General features: G+C 36.6%; 1 protein-coding gene across 7 annotated transcripts in view; it reads right to left on the bottom strand.

Moving 5' to 3' along the window:
• Positions 1-1838: 1838 nt before the first annotated feature.
• TOC34 (translocon at the outer envelope membrane of chloroplasts 34) overlaps positions 1839-19578 on the bottom strand; it is a 30653-nt gene continuing 12913 nt past the window's right edge. For 2 of the 7 annotated variants that reach the window (XR_016055714.1, XR_016055713.1), the window contains exons 6-8: positions 2756-2824; positions 2254-2642; positions 1839-2164 (exon numbers count right to left, since the gene is read on the bottom strand). Coding sequence is in view for 3 of the 7 variants with exons in the window: in XM_011628458.3 (XP_011626760.1) it covers positions 2054-2164; positions 2481-2642; positions 2756-2824 (342 nt within the window). In the remaining 4 variants the exon portion in view is untranslated. Of the gene's footprint in view, positions 2165-2253; positions 2643-2755; positions 6496-19578 lie in introns of those variants that run through there. The other 5 variants (XM_011628458.3, XM_006853654.4, XR_016055716.1 and 2 more) reach the window with 4 other exon arrangements.

The following is a 19578-nucleotide window of genomic DNA, read 5'->3' as shown; positions in this document are numbered from 1 at the left end:
GACTTAGTTTGGAATTTACAAATATGAAATGGTGAGAAGTATGGAATCTTAAAATTAGAGCTTAATCCGATGCAAGGAAATAAATAAAATTAAAATATAACTTGCAATGTATCATCTAGACCGTCAATTTGTAATATTTTCAATTGTTCATAGATCTGTTCGATTTATATTATTTTTAAAATTTAAATTTTATTGGAGATACCGATCAAGTCGAAGCGCAACATATATTTATTATTAGAGATGAAAATAAATTTTTAAGCTGCCATCATAAAAAAATTTAATATTGAAACAACATATACTTTATAAAAATAATGATATTATGAAACTCTGACACACCAACGTATGTAAGACCTCAAAAGATCACTATTAAATTTAACGCAGATCTCTAAAAAAATCAAGTCTGGCACCTATATGATAACTTTTTTAGAAATTTGTACTAAATTTAATGATGATCTTTTAAGATCCTACACGTATGGATGTAGAAAAGTCTCATAAGATCATTACTCTATTTAAATTTCCCACGGTTCGCAAGTAACTTAACTCCACACTAATACCTATAAGTGAAAAACCAAACTCTCTGCTACAAAACCAATTGAGTGGACAAAGATAGATCATATGGTATCCTATAACCATGCTCAAAAGATTTCTAGGCTCCAATGTTTTCCCCATTCACTGCTTCAAGTAAAATCCAATCTAGCAGCACTTTTAAGACCCCAAAATTATGGGATATGACCTCTTTAACCTCAAGACCAAGCTCAAAGAAAGAAAAAACCCTAAGAAACAATAAGATCCTAAAATTAAATACATAACGCAAGATTTAGATTAGATCTATAATCCAAGGATTATATATCATTATAAAAATATCAAAATAATAATGATCATATGAAACCCTCCCATACCTATGTATGTAAAACCTTAAAAAATCACCATTAAATTTAACACATAGTTTTAAAAAAATTATCATATAAATGCGAGACTTAACTTTCCTAAAAATCTACATCAAATTTAATGATGATCATTAAGAGTCCTACACATATGAGTGTGGGATATCAAAATACCCACGAACTTTTTTTTTTCTTTCTTTGTTTTTTTAATGCTGACATCCCATGGGAGATGTACTATTCCACATTATGCCCATTTACAACAATTTCAACCGGAAACCAGGCAAGTTTTCAAGGTCTTTTTTAAAATTAATAAAGAGATAGAGATAAAATATTAAATTTCTCATTTCTTGTGGCATTGTGATATATTTCCCCTCGTATTATTTCGTGTTTCCCTACATTTGTAAAGAATGTGCCATCGAACTTCACTTTTCTCTCAACACCTGTTTGGATCCTTGAAAATCAATTTCTAGGATATTCTTCTAGATGAGGCAATCTCAAATGATGCGATGGATTTGAGCTCACATAGGGGGGAGAAATCTTCCGGTCCTCTTGATTTTCACCTCATTTCTGGTAAAAAGTTCTTCCACCTAAATAAATAGGTGGAAATTTATTCTCTAAATGTCAATTTCCTTCACCCCCAACTCTCCTCCCCCTACAAGCACTATAGCTTCTCTCCTGCGAACCATCAATCATCCCTCTCTTTAGAATTTCAGGAGATTTTTCTTCAAGGAAGCAAACAGACCCTTAAATTTTTCTCCAAAATGAAGACAGTGCCCACATTACATCTGGCCGGTACATGGAAGTCATGCAAAACATTCTAGCAGAAATTTCAGCAGCAAAATCCAAAGCATTTCATAAGCACAAAATACATAATATAAGAAAACCATGAAGACACTTGGAAAAATAAAAAATAAAAAATAAAAATAAAAAATTAAAAAATAATAAATATGGAGATGGCAGGACCCCTCTTTGAGATAAATGCATTGAAAACTTCGCAACAAAGTGCAGGGAAACATAATCAAAAGTTCACCTATCACACATGCACGACTACACTCTATCCCAAAAATTCTAGTGGCCGGAAATGCGTAAGCAAGTGACAACACAAGAGAGAGAGAGAGAGAGAGAGAGAGAGAGAGAGAGAGTCTCCATAAACAGAGACTGCTAAATTATCAAAACTGCCGCTTTGCCAAACCCAAATCTCGGAGCTCCCAAAGCGGTTTACTCTCCCGAGCAATGTCACCCTTGATGGCACCCTTAATCGGCTTCACCACAAGGAAATACTGTAAAGATGAACATGTTATCCATGAAATAAAAAATACCATAACTTTGACATATGTATATGATACACCATGGGAGCATATGCTACTACCTATTCCTGATGTTGGGCAGTGGAGATAACTCCACCAGAGGAAAACTATAGTTAAATCTCCACCGTACGGCACCAGAATGGGTGGTAAATGGCAGTAGTGTACCATATATTAGAACATTATGTACTTCCCAATTAAAAAATTAACATCTATACGGTACCAAAAATATAAACTACAGAATGTGGCTGCAATATTAGCAGCATACAGAGATGAACACAAGATATCTTACCTGGAAGGCAAGAATGAAGGGTATGAGGAACCTGCCCTTACTATTTGGATCGGGTCCTTCAATTAATTTCTGGTCAACCAAAATAGGTTTGCTGCCATTTAAGACCACCTCAGTAATGGTTTTAACAAGTTCAGGAAGCCATGCAGTACCATTTGGAAGGATCTGTCCATTAACAACATCAGTTATTCAATCGAATCTTCAAACTTTTGCATACTACAATTTCAAAGGATTCTAGAAGGAATGTCGAATACATAGTTATAGCAAATTTAATGTACCTTTTCACCAATGTCATTCGTGTTGCATCTTCCACTGTTTTCGACCAAAACAAATGGAACTGGACGAGCCTAGCACATTATGAAAAGACCATCAGATGACAACGCAAAAGAGGATGATTACGAAGAGGTCGGTTTTTTCTTTGTGCTCCACCTTTTATACATCCAAAGATGAGTAACAAAAGAATTCCACAGAAAGAGAAGTGGTCAATGAGTAGTTGCAAACTGTTTTGAAGCACTGGCTCTTAAATGGAACCAACAGCCTTTTAAAATCTTGGAAGCAAATATCCAATGGTTCAACAGATTAAAGGGTGATCAATTCTAGGCAATGTTAAACAGTCTATACGGATATCAGTCAGTCATTCGATGATACATGAAAACGTCAAGGACCCCCATTGATTAGTTTATGCACAACATCAATCAAGTCTATAAACATGATGTGTTAAACAATATCAAAACACTGGCACACCTATTAGTTACTTCAAATGCTCTCAATTACTTGCAGTGAAACAAATTTTGCGAGAAGCATAGTTCTTTTCCTATATTAATATCTGTAATTCTAAATATTAATAAGAAACAATCCAACGTCGTCGTCATCATCATTAGAGCCTTTTCTCAACTATTTGGGATCGGCTACACGAATCATGGTCTGTCATTTTGTTCTATCAAGGCCATACCCTTAGTGAAACTATAAGAACCATGTATTTCTCACTACTTCCAACTATATCCTTTTGGGCTTACCCCTTGCGCTTTTTTAGCCTTCCACTTGAACCAATTCGCACCTCCTAATATGTGTTGTATTGGATCTATGCTGCACATGGCCAGCCCACTTAAGTCTATTTTTCTTCATCTTATCACCTATTGGAGCCACACCTAAGTTCTCCCGAATATATTCATTTCGAATTCTATCCCTTCTTGTCTTGCCACTTATCCATCTCAACAACCTTATTTCAGCTACACTCATCCTATGAGCATGTTGTTTCTCGACCGCCCAACATTCAATCCCATGAAGCAAAGTTGGTGTCACAGTTGTCCTAAAGAACTTCCTCTTCAGCTTCACTGGTATACAACGATCATATTAAACTCAACATCTCCACTTCGCCCACCCAGCTCAAATTCTAAGTGTGACATCTTCCTCAACCTCTTCATTTCCCTCGATTATCGACCCAAGATATTGAAAGTGCGCTTTCTTTGATATTTCTTGATCGATAATCTTAACGGTTTCCTCTTCTCTAATCCTATCGTTACCAAAATTGCATTCTATATAATTTGTCTTAGTTTGCCTAATTTTAAAACATTTAGATTCTAAAGCATCCCTCCAAAGTTCTAAATTTGTGTTGATGCCGCTTCGGGTCTCATCAATCAAAACTATGTCGTCCGCGAACAATATACACCACGGTACCTCATCTTGTAAGTACCAAGTTAAGTCGTCCATAATTAAGACAAAGAGGTATGAGCTCAATATTGATCCCTAATGTAAACCTATTGTCTGAAAACTCACTCGTCTCTCTACTAGTCGTTTGCATACTAGTTAGCACTCCCTCATACATATCTCTCACCAAGTCGATATAGACTCCATTCTTTTCCAACACTCACTAAATTAAATCTCGAGGTACTTTATCATAAGTTTTCTCTAGATCAATAAAGACCATGTGGAGGTCTTTTTCATTCACCCTAAACTTCTCAATCAGTTACCTAGGAAGGAAAATAGCCTCAATTGTTGACCTCCCTAGTATAAGACCTAATTGCTTTTATGATACACTCGTTTCATGCCTTAGTCGCTGCTCAACCACTCTCTTCCACAGCTTCATATTATGGCTCATAGATAGTTCGCACAATACTTTTCCTCCATAGTACTTTTTCTCCATTCGCTTGGCATTTTCTTTGTTCTCGACACCTTGTTGAACAGCTTGATCAGCCAGTCAATGTCAATCTCCCCCATACACTTTCAAACCTCTATCAGGATACCATCTGGTCCGAAAGTGTTTCCTATCTACATCCTCTGCAAAGCTTCTTTCACTTCCGATATCCTAATCCTACGAATGTATCTATCACCTCCGCTCTCATTCATGGCAATAGTTCCTACTACCGTTGTGTTCCCATTGTGTTCGTCATTTAATAATTTTTAGGTCACAATATATTTCAAGGAACCATTGTCCCAATATATAGAGCAATTGAATTTTCAACTAAATTTCCTGATGTAATTCTTAATAAAACAGAATTACAAAGATTTTTAGGATGTTTAAATTACATCGCCGATTTTATAAAAGATCTAGCTCTTATCGTTAAACCTTTATATGAGAGACTTAAAAAGAATCCTCCTAAATGGACTGATCAGCATACAAATGCTATTAAAATACTTAAGAGCAAAGCAAAAGAACTCCCTTGCTTAGTTCTTTGTGATCCAAATGCTGTTAAGATCATTGAACGTGATGCTTCTGAGCTCGGACTAGGTGGCATATTAAAACAAAAAGTCAACGAGAATGAACAATTAGTTCGGTTTACTTCTAAAGCATGGAATAGTACTCAACAGAACTATTCTACTGTAAAAAAGGAAATCCTAGCTATTGTTCATTGTTTCACTAAATTCCAAAGTGATATTCTTAATACTCCTTTTTTAATTAGAACCGATTGCAAATCTGCACGCGATATATATATATATATAGGGTGCGGTTAGTATAGAGCCTAGCCTACCTTCAAATAGTGTCAAGAAATGAGGTTTCAATACTGGAAATCTTTGTGATAGGCTTCTTAAAATATATTTTAATTTTTATTTATAAAGTTTAACGCTTAAAAAATAGTGTAGATCGATAGATCCATGAAAACTTAAAAATATTGAATATTGACGGTCCAAAATACGTTACAAAATACACTATTTCCAAAACTTGAAATCCATTTTTTTCTTATGTCTATGCATCTTGATGCCGAGATGATCAATTTGATGATATTTGGGCATCAAAACAATCTCTTCTAGTGAATTTTTTGAGCTAGGCTCAAATTTGATTGTTTAGAGCCTCGGCTCTATATAAACTTTTTCCATATATATATGCTTACCTATTTATAGTTAAGTAGACTCAACCCTGGGGGCCTGATTTGTAAACAATTGTGGGGCATGAACAAAATTTGGGAAAAATATCCCCCTATCTAATATGCACTAAAATAAGTAAACCACCCCTAAGGGCAGTCAATGACTGATGCGGGCTTGGGAGCCTCCTGTTTGGTGAGGCTGTCCAGCACGTGGAAGGCTTTGCACAGAGGGTTGGATGATTCCCCAGAGTTGAAAATTTTGGTCGAACATATGTTTTGTCCAAGACGCCAGGGGCAGGTGGATGTTCGATTCGTCCAAATTATGGAGTTGACAAGGTCTCCTTCAACCACAAACCTGGTGCCTGGTTGGTGATTGAACAGTTTGAGAGCTTGCAATAAAGCTAGCACCTCGGCCTTGGTCGACGTCTCGGTCTCTACTGGACCTGGGGACAAAAGACAAAAAGGTGGCACCTTGTGTGACCTAAAATCCCCTCAGGAGCACCCATCGATGTTCGACTTGATACAGTCCAATTCCGCTAGCGACCAGTGAGAAGATCTAGCCACAAGTATTTCAGATGATCTTGAGGTACCAGTCCATAGTAGGAAGCGAGTTGTAGCATAGCTGTGGAACTCTTTCTGCTGTCTCACCCATTCAATCACCACCGTTTTGATATTCTCTTTGAATGCATCAATTGTCCTGTCCTTCAAAAACTCTCCTGTTATGCTTGATAGATGTAGTTACCAGTCGCTTAGGTACAACACTTCAAAAAATTTACATGGGACAAGTATACACTACAATTTCCATAGATAATTTCATAAAAATACATTCACCTCTCACTCATACAACTCTCTTTTAAAGAAATTACAGCAAGATAAGAAGATCATTAACACCTCCTTAACATTGACAAAATCAGTTCCTTTCACTTTGACAAAATGAGATTGCATATAAACTTGGACAATACAACCCTTAGACAAATTCCTTATACAATTCTCATAGAATTACATCAAATACTTGCATGAACTTTTACAAATCAAAATTGCAATCTCATTTTACATATACTTTAACAAATTTGTGCTTAGGAGACAGAAGTTATAGGAAGCCATACCATCATGCAAGATGCTAAGAATTACCTTCCGGGACTTATCATACCTCACACCAGAATTCCAAACCAATAGCACTATGAACTAAGCTCTATCACCTCATAGTAATAGGAAGCATAAAGAAGCTTCAAATGCATCAGATAACATTACATATGAGACTAATTTATAGTAGTAAAATAGGAAAAAAAACTGAGTTCGTGGTGCCGAATTCCAGACCCACGTCCCTACCCTAATAGGAGATATTAAACAGTGGAACCACTCCAGCTGTGCATGCATATTGAAAATGCTTGATAATAGCATTTTCCATACCAATTGGGTCATCATCTATAACCCCTTCAATTTTTAGACCTTTAAGACTATTCACTCTTTTCCTTGCATTAGCAGTTATATGGAAGAATCGAGCGTTTAAATCCCCTTCATTAAGCCACATAACTCGAGATCTTTGTTTCCAATACACATCTTCATGAAAGGGGATCACGAGGGTATAGTGAGGGCTCGAAAAGATAAAGTAAGAGGCACTTGGAGAGTAAGTATACCCTGCTGTAAATGCACTTTTAAGCAACATATGACGCTTTAGATGGAGTGTAGAAGCTTGAAGAAGAAGCACATGAAGGTTGGTGAAGCAAAAGGATGAAGTGGAACTTGAAGCTCTAGGCCATGGTGTAAAGAATTGGCTCGTCTTCTCTCTATCATGTGTCACCCTTCTCTCTCTATAAAGTCTGAATATAGCTTGCCACCCTTTCTTTCTATGAAGTGTGGCTATAGCATGTCACATTCTCTATCTAACTCTCTCTCTCACTAGGCCAAACCACTCTCTTTAGTTTGACACACTCTCTACAATGGATTCAAATGAAGTGATATGGGGGGGATGACTCCTATTGATAGGCTTTGCCTAGAGGGTCCAGAAGCTTCATTTGGGAGAGTCATTTAAAGCTATTAATCTATGAATCCTACAGGGTAAGAAATGCCAGAGTCTAGCCATCCAATCCATTGTTGGCTATCACAATCAAGGGTTGGGATTTAACACCATTATCCCTTGGTCAAATCAAAGTAAGAACTTTGGAGGGATGTTCTAGAATATAAAGGTTTTAAAATTAGTTGGATTAAGACAGAGTATATTGAATGCAAGTTTAGCAATAATAGGAGTAGAGACAAAGAAGTAGTTAAGCTTGATCACCAAAAAATACAAAAAACCGCAAACTTTCGATACCTTGGGTCGATAATCCAGGAAAATAGAGAGATTGAGAAAGATGTCACGCATAGAATTAGAGTTGGGTGGAAAGAATGGAGATGTGCAACAAGAGTTTTTTGTGATCACCGCATACCAATAAAGCTGAAGGGGAAATTCTACTACACAGTTGTAAGACCAGGTTTGCTTTATGGGATGGAATGTTGAGCGGTTAAGAAACAACATACCCATAGGATGAATGCAGCTAAGATGAGGATGTTGAGATGGATGAGTGGCAAGACAAGAAGCGATAGAATTCAAAATGATTACATTTGGGAGAACTTATGTGTGGCTCCAACAGGCGATAACATGAGAGAAAGACAATTTATGTTGGCTAGCCATGTGCAGCGCAGACCCAATATAGCACTTGTTAGGTGCGAGTTGGTTCCAATGGAAGGCTCGAAAAGGGCACGGGGGCCCAAAAGGAAACATTTGGAAGTAGTGAAAAAAGATATAGGGACTTATGACCTCACTGAGGAGATGGCCCTTGATAGAGCAAAATGGCAAACCAGAATTCGTGGAGTTCACCCCAAATAATAGGGGAAAAGCCTCTAATGATGATGATAAGGATGATCCCATTGTCAACTCAAATCCAAATTTCCCCCCAATTTTCAAATTCAAAATTTCCCACCAAGTGAAATTAAAATCCATCCAAATTTTAAGCAATTTCAAAGTAATCATCACTTACTTAATTGCCCAAGGTTTTGATCAAATTACATGAGAGTAAATAATGTAGAGAAGAGTGTGCCCCTCCTTGATTTAGTTCTTCCTTCTCTAAGTCTTAGATTAAGAACTTAGGAGTTTCTCTCACCATCACATGGTGAATCCATACATTTAGGGCATGTTTGATAACTAGAAAGTAATATTCCCTGGAAATTGGAAGTTCATCTTTGCTGAGAAGAAAAAATAAATTGGGTTTCTATGTTTGATAACCTGCTAGAATGTTAAAGAAGTTCTAAGTTTCAGTGTTTGATAACTTTCTGGAACGTTAAGTAAAATTTAAGTACTTGTGTTTGATAACGTGTTGGAAGTTTAATAAGTTCTGGGTATCTGTGTTTGATTAGTTGTAGAAGTTGTAGGCAAGATGTGAAATCTTAAGGTTGAGACCTATAAATTATTTAATTCTTTTTTGGGATAAAATATCAATTGAAAGTAAATAAGGATGGATTGAGAGAGAGAGAGAGATATAGAGATAGAGAGAGAGAAGCCTTGGATTGATAGGGGACCATAGTTCCTAGAGAGAGATATATATATATTTGTACAACAAGATGTTGCATGATAAACTTCATTGCACTTCAAAATTCAAACAGTCTCTAGACAATGTAAAGCACAACCTCAATTAAGTACCAAATCCAATATCTTATAGGTTCACGAGATGTTGCATGAAAATGACAAAGACAAATACAAGAAAGAGAACATTAGATACACATAGGAAATGCAAAATAGGTCTTAGGAGGCTGAGGTAAAAAATGCCAGCTTGTTGTACTGCCATTGTGGGCGACTCCACTGTGGAGCATTTCGACGTCTCAAATTTGCCACGTAGTTGATATTTTATTATATACTGATCACACCACTGAAAGAATTTACAGTTTTCATCCTGACACCAAGCACATCTAGCTTGTATACATCGATAGAATAGTCTATTTGGGTTGTCGCTGGTAGTTGATATATATATATATAGCACAATCCACATTAAGTTCTGAAATGTAGAAAAAACCAAGCAAAATATCCCTTAAACCATACAAAATGAAAGCAATTAATAGCAAGAGAATTTGTAAATGCAAAGTATCGAACCATAAGAAGGATTTCGAAGCAAAATGCATAGAACAAAACTTATCAAACCTGAAATTCAGAAATCCAAAATAAAAACCCCACAAACCATCATGTGGGTTCACTGAGACTACCGAAAAATAAAAAACAATGAAGACATAACTAATTACAGTAAAGACAAACAAACAAAATAAATTTACAGTTTTTTTCTATCACATTGCTATTCCATTAGAAACCAAAATATTGCTTCTATAAACTAAACAAAATAAATTTACAGTTTGTTCCCTATCATATTTAGTCCATTTTTTATTGAACGAAAGCAAAATATTGCTCATATAAACCAAACAAGAAACATAATAAGAAATGATAACCATAAAAAATAGTATAGAGCCACATAACAACTAAAAAGCATAGTAAAAAATAGAAAAAATAAAAGTAAAATCCCAATTTAAGTTAAAAATAAATAAAAACCTCATTCACTACCATAGATCGAGCCTTAAGAACTTCAAATCATTACTCGATTTCCTAATAAAAAATAAAAAACAAATGCAATGGAATAAATATAGAAATGCAGCAAATAAAGTACAATGTATCAAAAACACACTAGTTAGGGATATATCCTCAAGAAAAGATAAACCTAGTTTAAATATGTTTGCATTGATAAATTTTTTAAGATAGAAAAATATGTTGCAGAGATAAAAAATGGAAACTTGAGAAAGGAAAAGTATTACACCAGAAACCCCCAAATATAGCTGAAAATGGCAGAGAGGGTTTCCACATAAAAAATCATTGTAATGGCCGAAAATGGTAGAGAGGGATTGTAAATAAAAAATCATTGTAATGGCTGAAAATGGCAGAGAGGGTTTGTACATAAAAAATTATAAACGATGCTGAAACAAAAATGACAGAATTTTTACTTAAAAAAAACCACAGAGAGAGAAAAAAACCAAGGGAGAGAGAAAAAACCAATGCGGAGAGAAATAACCAGAAAGTGAAAATCATGGGAGATCACAAAACAAAGAGATGAAAAAAACTATAAGAAAGAAAAACCATAGAGTGAGAAAAAATCTGGGCTTCTAACATGTACCTTGTTGTGAGGAGGCTCGTCAGCGAAAAGGGAAGTGGCAGGGAAGTGGCGAGGATGGTCTATGGACTCTCGTCTCTATGGTTTTCATCTCTGCGGCTAGGGTTGGGTCTACGGCTAGGGTTTCATCGGTGAGAAGTTCTTCACGAGGCTTCAAGCCTTTTTCATTGGGGACAAAGTTCCCTTTTATCATCGGCATAAAGTTCCTTTTTTAAGTTCCGTATAAAAACACATAATTTTTTCTGAGCCTGAGGGGGAACTTCTACAGTACTAAGAAGTTTTCATAACAAACTTACACTTTTTTATCAAACATAAAACTTCTACAGTAACAGGTAAGTTCGATCTTCTACTAAGCGACTTCAATCACCCCCTAAGTTGCTTACTAGAATATCAAACTTACCCGTACTGTAGAAGTTTTACGTTTGATAAAAAAAGTGTAAATTTATTATGAGAACTTCTTAGTACTGTAGAAATTCCCCCTTTAGGCTTAGAAAAAGTTATGTATTTTTACACAACTTAAAAAATAAACTTTATGCCGATGAAAAAAAGGAACTTTGTCCCTGATGAAAAAGGCTTGAAGCCTCATGAAGAACTTCTCACCGATGAAACCCTAACTGCAGACCCAACCCTAGCCGCAAAGACGAAAACCACAGAGACGAGAGACCATCCTCGTCGCTTCCCTGCCACTTCCCTCTTTGTCGACAAGCAACCTCACCAAAGCCTCGTCACAACAAGGTACATCTCAGAAGCCCTGATTTTTCTCACTCTATGGTTTTTCTTTCTCATAGTTTTTTCGATCTATCTAGTTTTTTTTATCTCCCATGATTTCACTCACTCTGGTTATTTCTCTCTGCATTGGTTTTCTCTGTCCCTTTTTTCTGTCACCCGGTTTTCTCTCTCTGGTTATTTTCTAGGTAAAAATTCCGTCATTTTTTTTTCATCATCGTTTATAATTTTTTATGTGCAAACCCTCTGCCATTTTTGGCCATTACAGTGATTTTTTATGTAGAATCCCTCTTTGCCATTTTCGGCTATTACAATGATTTTTTATGTAGAAACCCTCTCTGCAATTTTCTGCCATATTTGGGGGCTTTTGGTGTGATACTTTTCCTTTCTCAAGTCTCCATTTTTTATGTCACTGCAACATATTTTCCTGTCCTAAAAAATTTATCAATGCAAACATATTTAAACCAAGTTTATCTTTTCCTAAAGATATATCCCTAACTAGTGTATTTTTGGTACATTGTACTTTATTTGCTACATTTCCATATTTATTCCATTACATTTGTTTTTTATTTTTTATTTGGAAATCATGTAATGATTTGAAGTTCTTAAAGCTCGATCTATGGTAGTGAATGAGGTTTTTATTTTTTTAAACTTAAATCAAGATTTTACTTGTATTTTATTATTTTTTATTATGCTTTTTGGTTGTTATGTGGCTCTATACTGTTTTTTTTTGTTATCATTTTTTATTATGTTTTTTGTTTGGTTTATATGAGCAATATTTTGCTTTTGTTCTATAAAAAATGGAGTAGCCATATGATAGGGAACAAACTGTAAATTTATTTCGTTTGATTTATTTGAGCAATATTTTGGTTTCTAATGGAATAGCAATGCGATAGAAAATAAACTGTAAATTTATTTTGTTTTGTTTATCTTTACCATAATCAGTTATATTTTCACTGTTTTCTATTTTTTGTTAGTCTCAATGAACCCACATGTTTGTGATGGTTTGCGGGGTTTTTATTTTGAATTTCTGAATTTCAGGTTTGATAAGTCTTTTTCTATGCATTCTGCTTTGAAATCCTTTTTGTGGTTCGATACTTTCCATTTACAAGTTCTCTTGCTAGATGCTATTATTTGCTTTCATTTTGTATATTTTGCTTGGTTTTTTCTAGGTTTCAAAACTAAATGTTGATTATGCTATATATACATCAAATACCAGAGACAACCCAAATAGATTATTCTATCGATGCATATGAGCTAAATGTCCTCGGTGTCAGAATGAAAACTATAAATTCTTCAGTGGTGTGATCAGTATATAGCAGACGTCAACTACATGGCAAATTTGAGACGCCGACATGCACCACAGTGGAGTCGCCCACAAGTATCACAAGAACACGACCAAAAAATTAATGAACCAATGGCGGTAGAACAAGCCGGCATTGTTGACCTCAGCCACCTAAGACATAGTTTGTATTTTCTGTGTAACTAATGTTCTTCTTGTATTTGTCTTTTTCATTTTCATGCAACATCTCATGAACCTGTAAAATATTAAATTTGATACTTAATTAAGATTGTGCTCGACATTGTCAAGAGACTGTTTGAATTTTGAAGTGCAATGAACTTTATCAAGCAACATCTGCTTCAATTGTACAAATATATATATCTTTCTAGGAACTATGGCCCCCCATCCAAAATTCAAGGCTTCTCTCTCTAGGACGCTTCTCTCACTCATCAATTAATCTCTCTCTCTCTCTCTCTCTCTCTCTCTCTCTCTCCAACCTACTTTACTTTCAATTGATATTTTATCCCAAAAAAGAAAAAACTAACAAATTAATAAATAAATAAATAATCTCTTGGTCTCAACCTTAAAATTTCACATCTTGTATATAACTTCTACAGCTAATCAAACACAGATACTCGGAACTTCCCAATCTTCCAGCACGTTATCAAACACAAGTACTTAGAACTTAATATTCCAGCAGGTTATCAAACACAGAAACCCAGAACTTCTTACAGTAACTTCTTTCTTCCCAACAAAAAAGAACTACCAATTTCCAGAGAACATTTACCTTCCAGTTATCAAACAGGTCCTTAAGGAACTCATGCAAAAAGTAATAATCATCATTTGAGCCTTATTCCAACTTTTTGGGTTTGGTTATAGGTCCAGTATTCATGTGGCAAAGTTTTGTGTTGGCTGCCCTACCTAGGACAACCCTCCTCCTTTATCCGGGCTTGGGACCAGCGTGGTCGGCTTGAGAGTTAAGACTGGCCATGGCAGAATTAAATCTTGCAAAATATATTTTACAAATAACCAAAATCCCTAGGGTAAATATCAAACCCTAGTACCCCTTTTAAAAACAATCCCATATGCACAACACATAAATCATGGAAAACTAAGACCTCTTACAAATTCAAGGAACCAAACAAAGGAGCATGATGCTCCTCCATGTGATGTCACATGGAGGCATCATGGGGATGACATCACCATGATGTCACCCATGTGGGAATGCCCCCCCACCCATGTGTGGTGTATATGGGCAAAAGACGCATGTAATTTCATGTGCCTTTCTACACATGTGTGAGCCCCACTTGTGTGCATGGCTCAAATGTGTTGTTTATATAGAATTTATTAAAAACAAATCTATTTCTATATAAAAATGCCAAAAATAGATTAGTAAAATTTAGAAAAACCATTTTTAAACATTCTCTATCAAAACAAATCAACTTGGATGTTTAGTAAAATCTTTTGCAAGGAAATTGTACACCTATGGATTCAACAGTGGATAATACCAAGGCACTCTTTGGATCATCCCCAAATCCCAAATCATTTTTTCAAATGGATTGAATGGACCCATAACCCATTATCTCAAGCAGAGGCTCATGCTTGGCTCATCAACGTCTATCGATAGATGATGGAATCCCATAATTTAAGCAGATCCCCTCATGGACAAGTAACATGTGCACCATTCTGGGGGTGCAGGGGTTCCTCTCTCAAGCACATGCATGGGGTGACTTTCCAAAACCAGCTATCACATGCACATGTTGTGTGTTGGCCATTGTTGAGGATTGGGCCCTTGTCTTGGCCTTGCCTATCCACACAGGGCTAACACACAAACCATAGTCGAAACCCATATCGTCACATGCACTAGCTAAAATGCGCCCACTGGGTTACTATCAAGCTCAACCAAGGGATAACCACTAACCCTCATAACTAAAACATGGCTATATGCCAATGCTCAGTGGATCTGAGGTTTTAGTGACTCTATGAGGCACCAAACCCCCGATCCCAGACCGTAAAACCCGGGGAGTTACTCGAGTCCCAAACTTCTACTTGAGTCAAGAACTATAACAGCAATGGTATCAAGGCCTTGAAAGGCCACAAACTTCCAGCATCTCCCACTTGGAATTTTGAGGGCTTGTACAGTGAGTCATGGATCCATTGGGTCAGTTTGAGAAATGGTTGGGGATTTCAGGATCAGCCAAAGTGGAGTGCTTTGGTATTATGCACTGTCAAATCCATAGGAGCTAATTTTGTTCTAAAAAACTCAATTAAAGGCTTAAATTGATTTGTTTTGAGAGAGAATGTTTAAAAATAATTTGCGTATTTTTGTGAATTTAAATAATTTTAGTTATAGCATTTTTATAAAGAAATATATTTGTTTCTTAGAAATTCCACATAAGAATAGCACATGTGACTCATGCACACATGTGGGGCCTAAGTGGCTAATAGGCCTACACAAATGCAAAAGGACACGTCTTTAAAACACCCATGCCACACATTGGAAAGGGGGATGCTCCCCCACATGGGGGACATCACGGTGACATCAACCCTATGATGTGATCATGTGAAATCACATGGAGGAGCATCTTACTTCTTTGTTTGGCTGCTTGAATTTCTAAGATATCTTAATTTTCTATGAGTTATAGGATGTACATATGAGTGTTCTAGAAAGGGTATAAGGGTTTGATATTTACTCTAAACCTTATGGCTTTTGGTCATTTGTAAAATACACTTGGCATGATTTCTTTAAATTCATGATTCCCCATCTGATGGTGAGAGAAACTCACAAGTCCTCAATCTAACACTATTTCTCTCACACAATTTGATCAGAACCATAAGCAATTAAGTAAATTAATTTGAATTTAATCAAAACTTGGTTAGATTTAATTTTACTTGATTGGAAATTTTTTAATTTGAAAGTTAAGAGGAAAATTGGGATTTGAATTAACTAAGGGAGAATGATGTTAAATCCCAACTCTTGTCTGTGATAGCCAATGAGGGATTGAATGGATAGAATCAAGCCTATCTCACCTTATAGGAGTTCTAGATAAATGGCTCTAAAAGAACCTAGAGCCTCTAGCCAAATGATGGGGAAAGAGAGAGAGTTAGATAGGTTTGGGACACCATAGTCACACTTCATAGAGAGATAATGGTGGCATGCAATAGCCACACTTCATAGAGTGAGAAAGAGATAAAGGTGGTGCATCCTACAGAGAGAAAGACCAATTCTCTACACCATGGCTTAGGGCTTCAAGTTCTCCTTCAACCCTTTGTTTCACCAACCTTCATTGGCTTCTTCTTCAAGCTTCTACATTCCACCTAAAGCTTCACATGCTGTAGTAAAAGTGCATTTACAGCAAAGAATACTTACTCTCATGGTGCCTTTACCTTGTCTTTTCAAGACATTACTATGCCCCCATAACCCCCTTCGCTGCTCCATTGTTTTACAACAAAATTGTCTTGCAATTCGGCACCACGAACTAAATTTCATTTTACCACTGCAAATCATTCATTTTATGTGATGTTATTTGATGCATTTGAAGCTTCTTTATGCTTTCCATTACTATGAGATGATAGAGCCGATATTATAGTGCTATCAGTTTGGAAATCCGGTGTTGGGTGTGATAAGTCACGAAAGGTAACACCGGGCAAATGCCATGATAACTGGTTTCCTATGGCTTGTCTCCTAAGCACACATTCGTTGAAGTACATGTAAAATTAGGTTGCAATTTTGGATGATTAGTTTGGTTCCTATGGATCGTCTCCTAAGCACCCATTTGTTGAAGCATACATAAAATCAGATTGCAATTTTGAGTTAGTCATGTTTAATATAACTCTATGAGAATTGTATAAGGCCAAATTTGGCTGTGTTTTATTGTCAAGTTTATATGACATTGTAAATAGTTTTGCCAATGTAAAGAGGTGTTAATGATATTCTTATCTAGTTATAATTTGTTTAAAAGAGAGTTGTATGAGTGAGAGGTGAATTTATTTCGATGAAACTGTGGTCTGTACTTGGGCTTGTAAAATTGTTAAAAGTGTTGTACCTAAGTGACCAGTATCTACACCTATCAAGCTTGAGCCCAATATTCCAAGTGATCGCAAAAGTGAAGGACTTCCGAACAATGAGCCTGCCTGGGAGTAAGGTCGGGAGGGATACACCTAGAACAAGCACTGACTAGTTTCAGGCAACACCCATGCAACCCCAAAGAGGGAAAGGAGGTAACTCCAAAGACGACTAGTGAGCACAGAGTGCAGTAGAATTTATCTGCACGGAATGCATCTATTCACCATCTGAAGAACGTCTCTTTGCAGCTGGTCAATGGTCGTAAGGATTATCTTACAGATAGCTAACCAGTTACAGATTGAGATCTTGGAAGGACAGCGGAAAACCAGGAGGAATGTTTCATGCCTTCAATTACCTTATAGAAAGAACACAACCAAAGAAGATGGGTGTCCACAAGATTTTCTCACAGCCAAAACCAGGTACAATGTAGCCCTGACATAAATAGGAATTCCAAAACACTTGTATCTCAGTTTTGTTGAGAAAACTCTGAAACAAGGTGAGCATAGTGATTAGAGGTTGTCTGATATTGTGCGGTTCAAGTCTGTGCCAGTAAGAAAAGTCAGGAAATAGGTGATCCTTCTCCCAGCCAGCAATTGCTCCACAATCCATAAGTTCGATTATCCCCATAAATAAATATATGGCTACTAATTTGTAAAAGGCTGCCCGAATAAGTCCAGTTGTATCCCTTAGCTTGGTCCAATAGCATATTTATCTTTTTACTTTGTTGCAGGTTCAAAATATAACATTTTAAGACCACACCGAAAAATTACATACGAGATGAGCTTAGAAGATAATGCGCTACGAATAACATAAAACACATATTTCATTGAAATGGTATGTTCAAATGCATAGTGCACAAGCCCAATAAGTATCCAGGCGGAGTGCACCTTTGGTACTTCAATAGGGCTTGCGTACTTCATCAGGGTTATATGAGATTGATGCAGGATGGTTTACTAGAGAACAGACTAACCAAATGCCATAAATCTCTCGCCATAGCCTTCTATGGCTATAAAATGAAACAAAAGAAAGATCACAAAGAATCCCATCAAGGATCTAGCATAAAGGAGAGACTGTTCACATCTCGACCAATTCAGATGGAAGTAATGGAACAGCTTTAAGGCTTAGTTCAGTCTCAACCAATTCAAATGGAAGTCATGGAACAGCTTTAAGGCTTATGAACTATTAGTTAGTACATCACTTGGGCTAGTATTAAAATACAATAACCCAATTTTTGCCTGTCAATAGAAAAGTCGCCTATCAATCAAAAAAGTGATATTTAACCTCAAAGAAGACATGTCGGTGATGGATAAAACTAGCAAGTTGATTATCTAAATTGGTCAAGAAAGCAAAAGAATGCAGCATCGATTAACTCAAGTGTTTCCTTCTCCTCAATAGTTTAAACTTTAACCAAAGGCAAAATCATGTGCAAAAAAATAGAGAAAATATCCTATATCACATGATCAAGGGGTCATTCCTAACTGGATCATCTTAAGAGACCATGGGGGATGTGACTCCCCATATGAAGTTAGTTAAGAGTGGGACTCTCTGTTGGAGAAGCATGCAGCCTCCCAAAGAATTAGCATGAAGAATTAATACCACAACAGAATAATAGATTTTTTTTTTTCTTTTTCTGATAATGCCAGTAGCCAAAACAAAAAAAGAGAATCACATAATGCGGGAATAAGTCATGCCTTTTTTTTTTTTTTTTTTTTCCGAGTGCTAACAAAATTTTTATTAATAATATAGTTAATGAGAGTCCCCTGGTGGGCGAGACTCTCTACAAAAAAGAATAGGCCCACTGGCCCTATACAAAATGTGCGACACAGACTGCCCCCTTACCAGTTACAAAAAAGAGGTAAGGGATAATCATATACAAAGTACCTGAAAACGGGGTTATAATAGTCCCCCTACACTGTCCACAGACATTTTACTAACAAAAAGATGCTGCACAGTGTAAGGCCTGTAAAAACGTGTAGCAGGCCAGATCTAATCGTCCTCGTGGGCTTTAGCTCTGTCCTTAGCCAAAAGGTCCGCGAAGGCATTTGACGCCCTCGGTGTATGCTTCCATGAGACGTGCATACCCCTGCAAATATGTTGAATCTCGTCAAAAACAGATAAGAGGTAACAGGGGGGCGACACTTCCCTGGAGGCCCAAGTGATAATATTTTGGGCGTCACCCTCCACAATAAGATGCTGTCCCCAAGAGCTTCAAAACTTTGCAGCCCTTTGAGTAGCGCAAAAGATTCAGCATGTTTTGAATCTTGCACCCCAATGTACTCTGAGTAAGTGAAGAGGGCACTGTGTTGGTGGTCGTGAAATACACCTCCTATCCCGGCATGTCCTTGATTACCTAAGGTGCAGCCATCAAAATTAAGTTTGACTGCTCCTTGGGGGGTTGGTTTCCAAGTGGCCACGATTTTCTTGTTCTTATGGGGCCTGTGAAGTAGGATGTTCCTCCATTGAGGTAGGATGGAGTGTGCTGGTATTCCATTAAAATGATCATTGCTTGTCACCCAAAAAGTTACCAAGTTACCAAGGATGT

The sequence above is a fragment of the Amborella trichopoda genome, chromosome 5, assembly GCF_054954075.1.
Source record: "Amborella trichopoda isolate Santa Cruz 75 chromosome 5, AtrichopodaSantaCruz75HAP2 v2.0, whole genome shotgun sequence".
Classification (NCBI taxonomy): Eukaryota; Viridiplantae; Streptophyta; class Magnoliopsida; order Amborellales; family Amborellaceae; genus Amborella; species Amborella trichopoda.
Note: the sequence above shows the minus strand (reverse complement) of the source record. Positions and strands in the feature narration are given on the sequence as shown.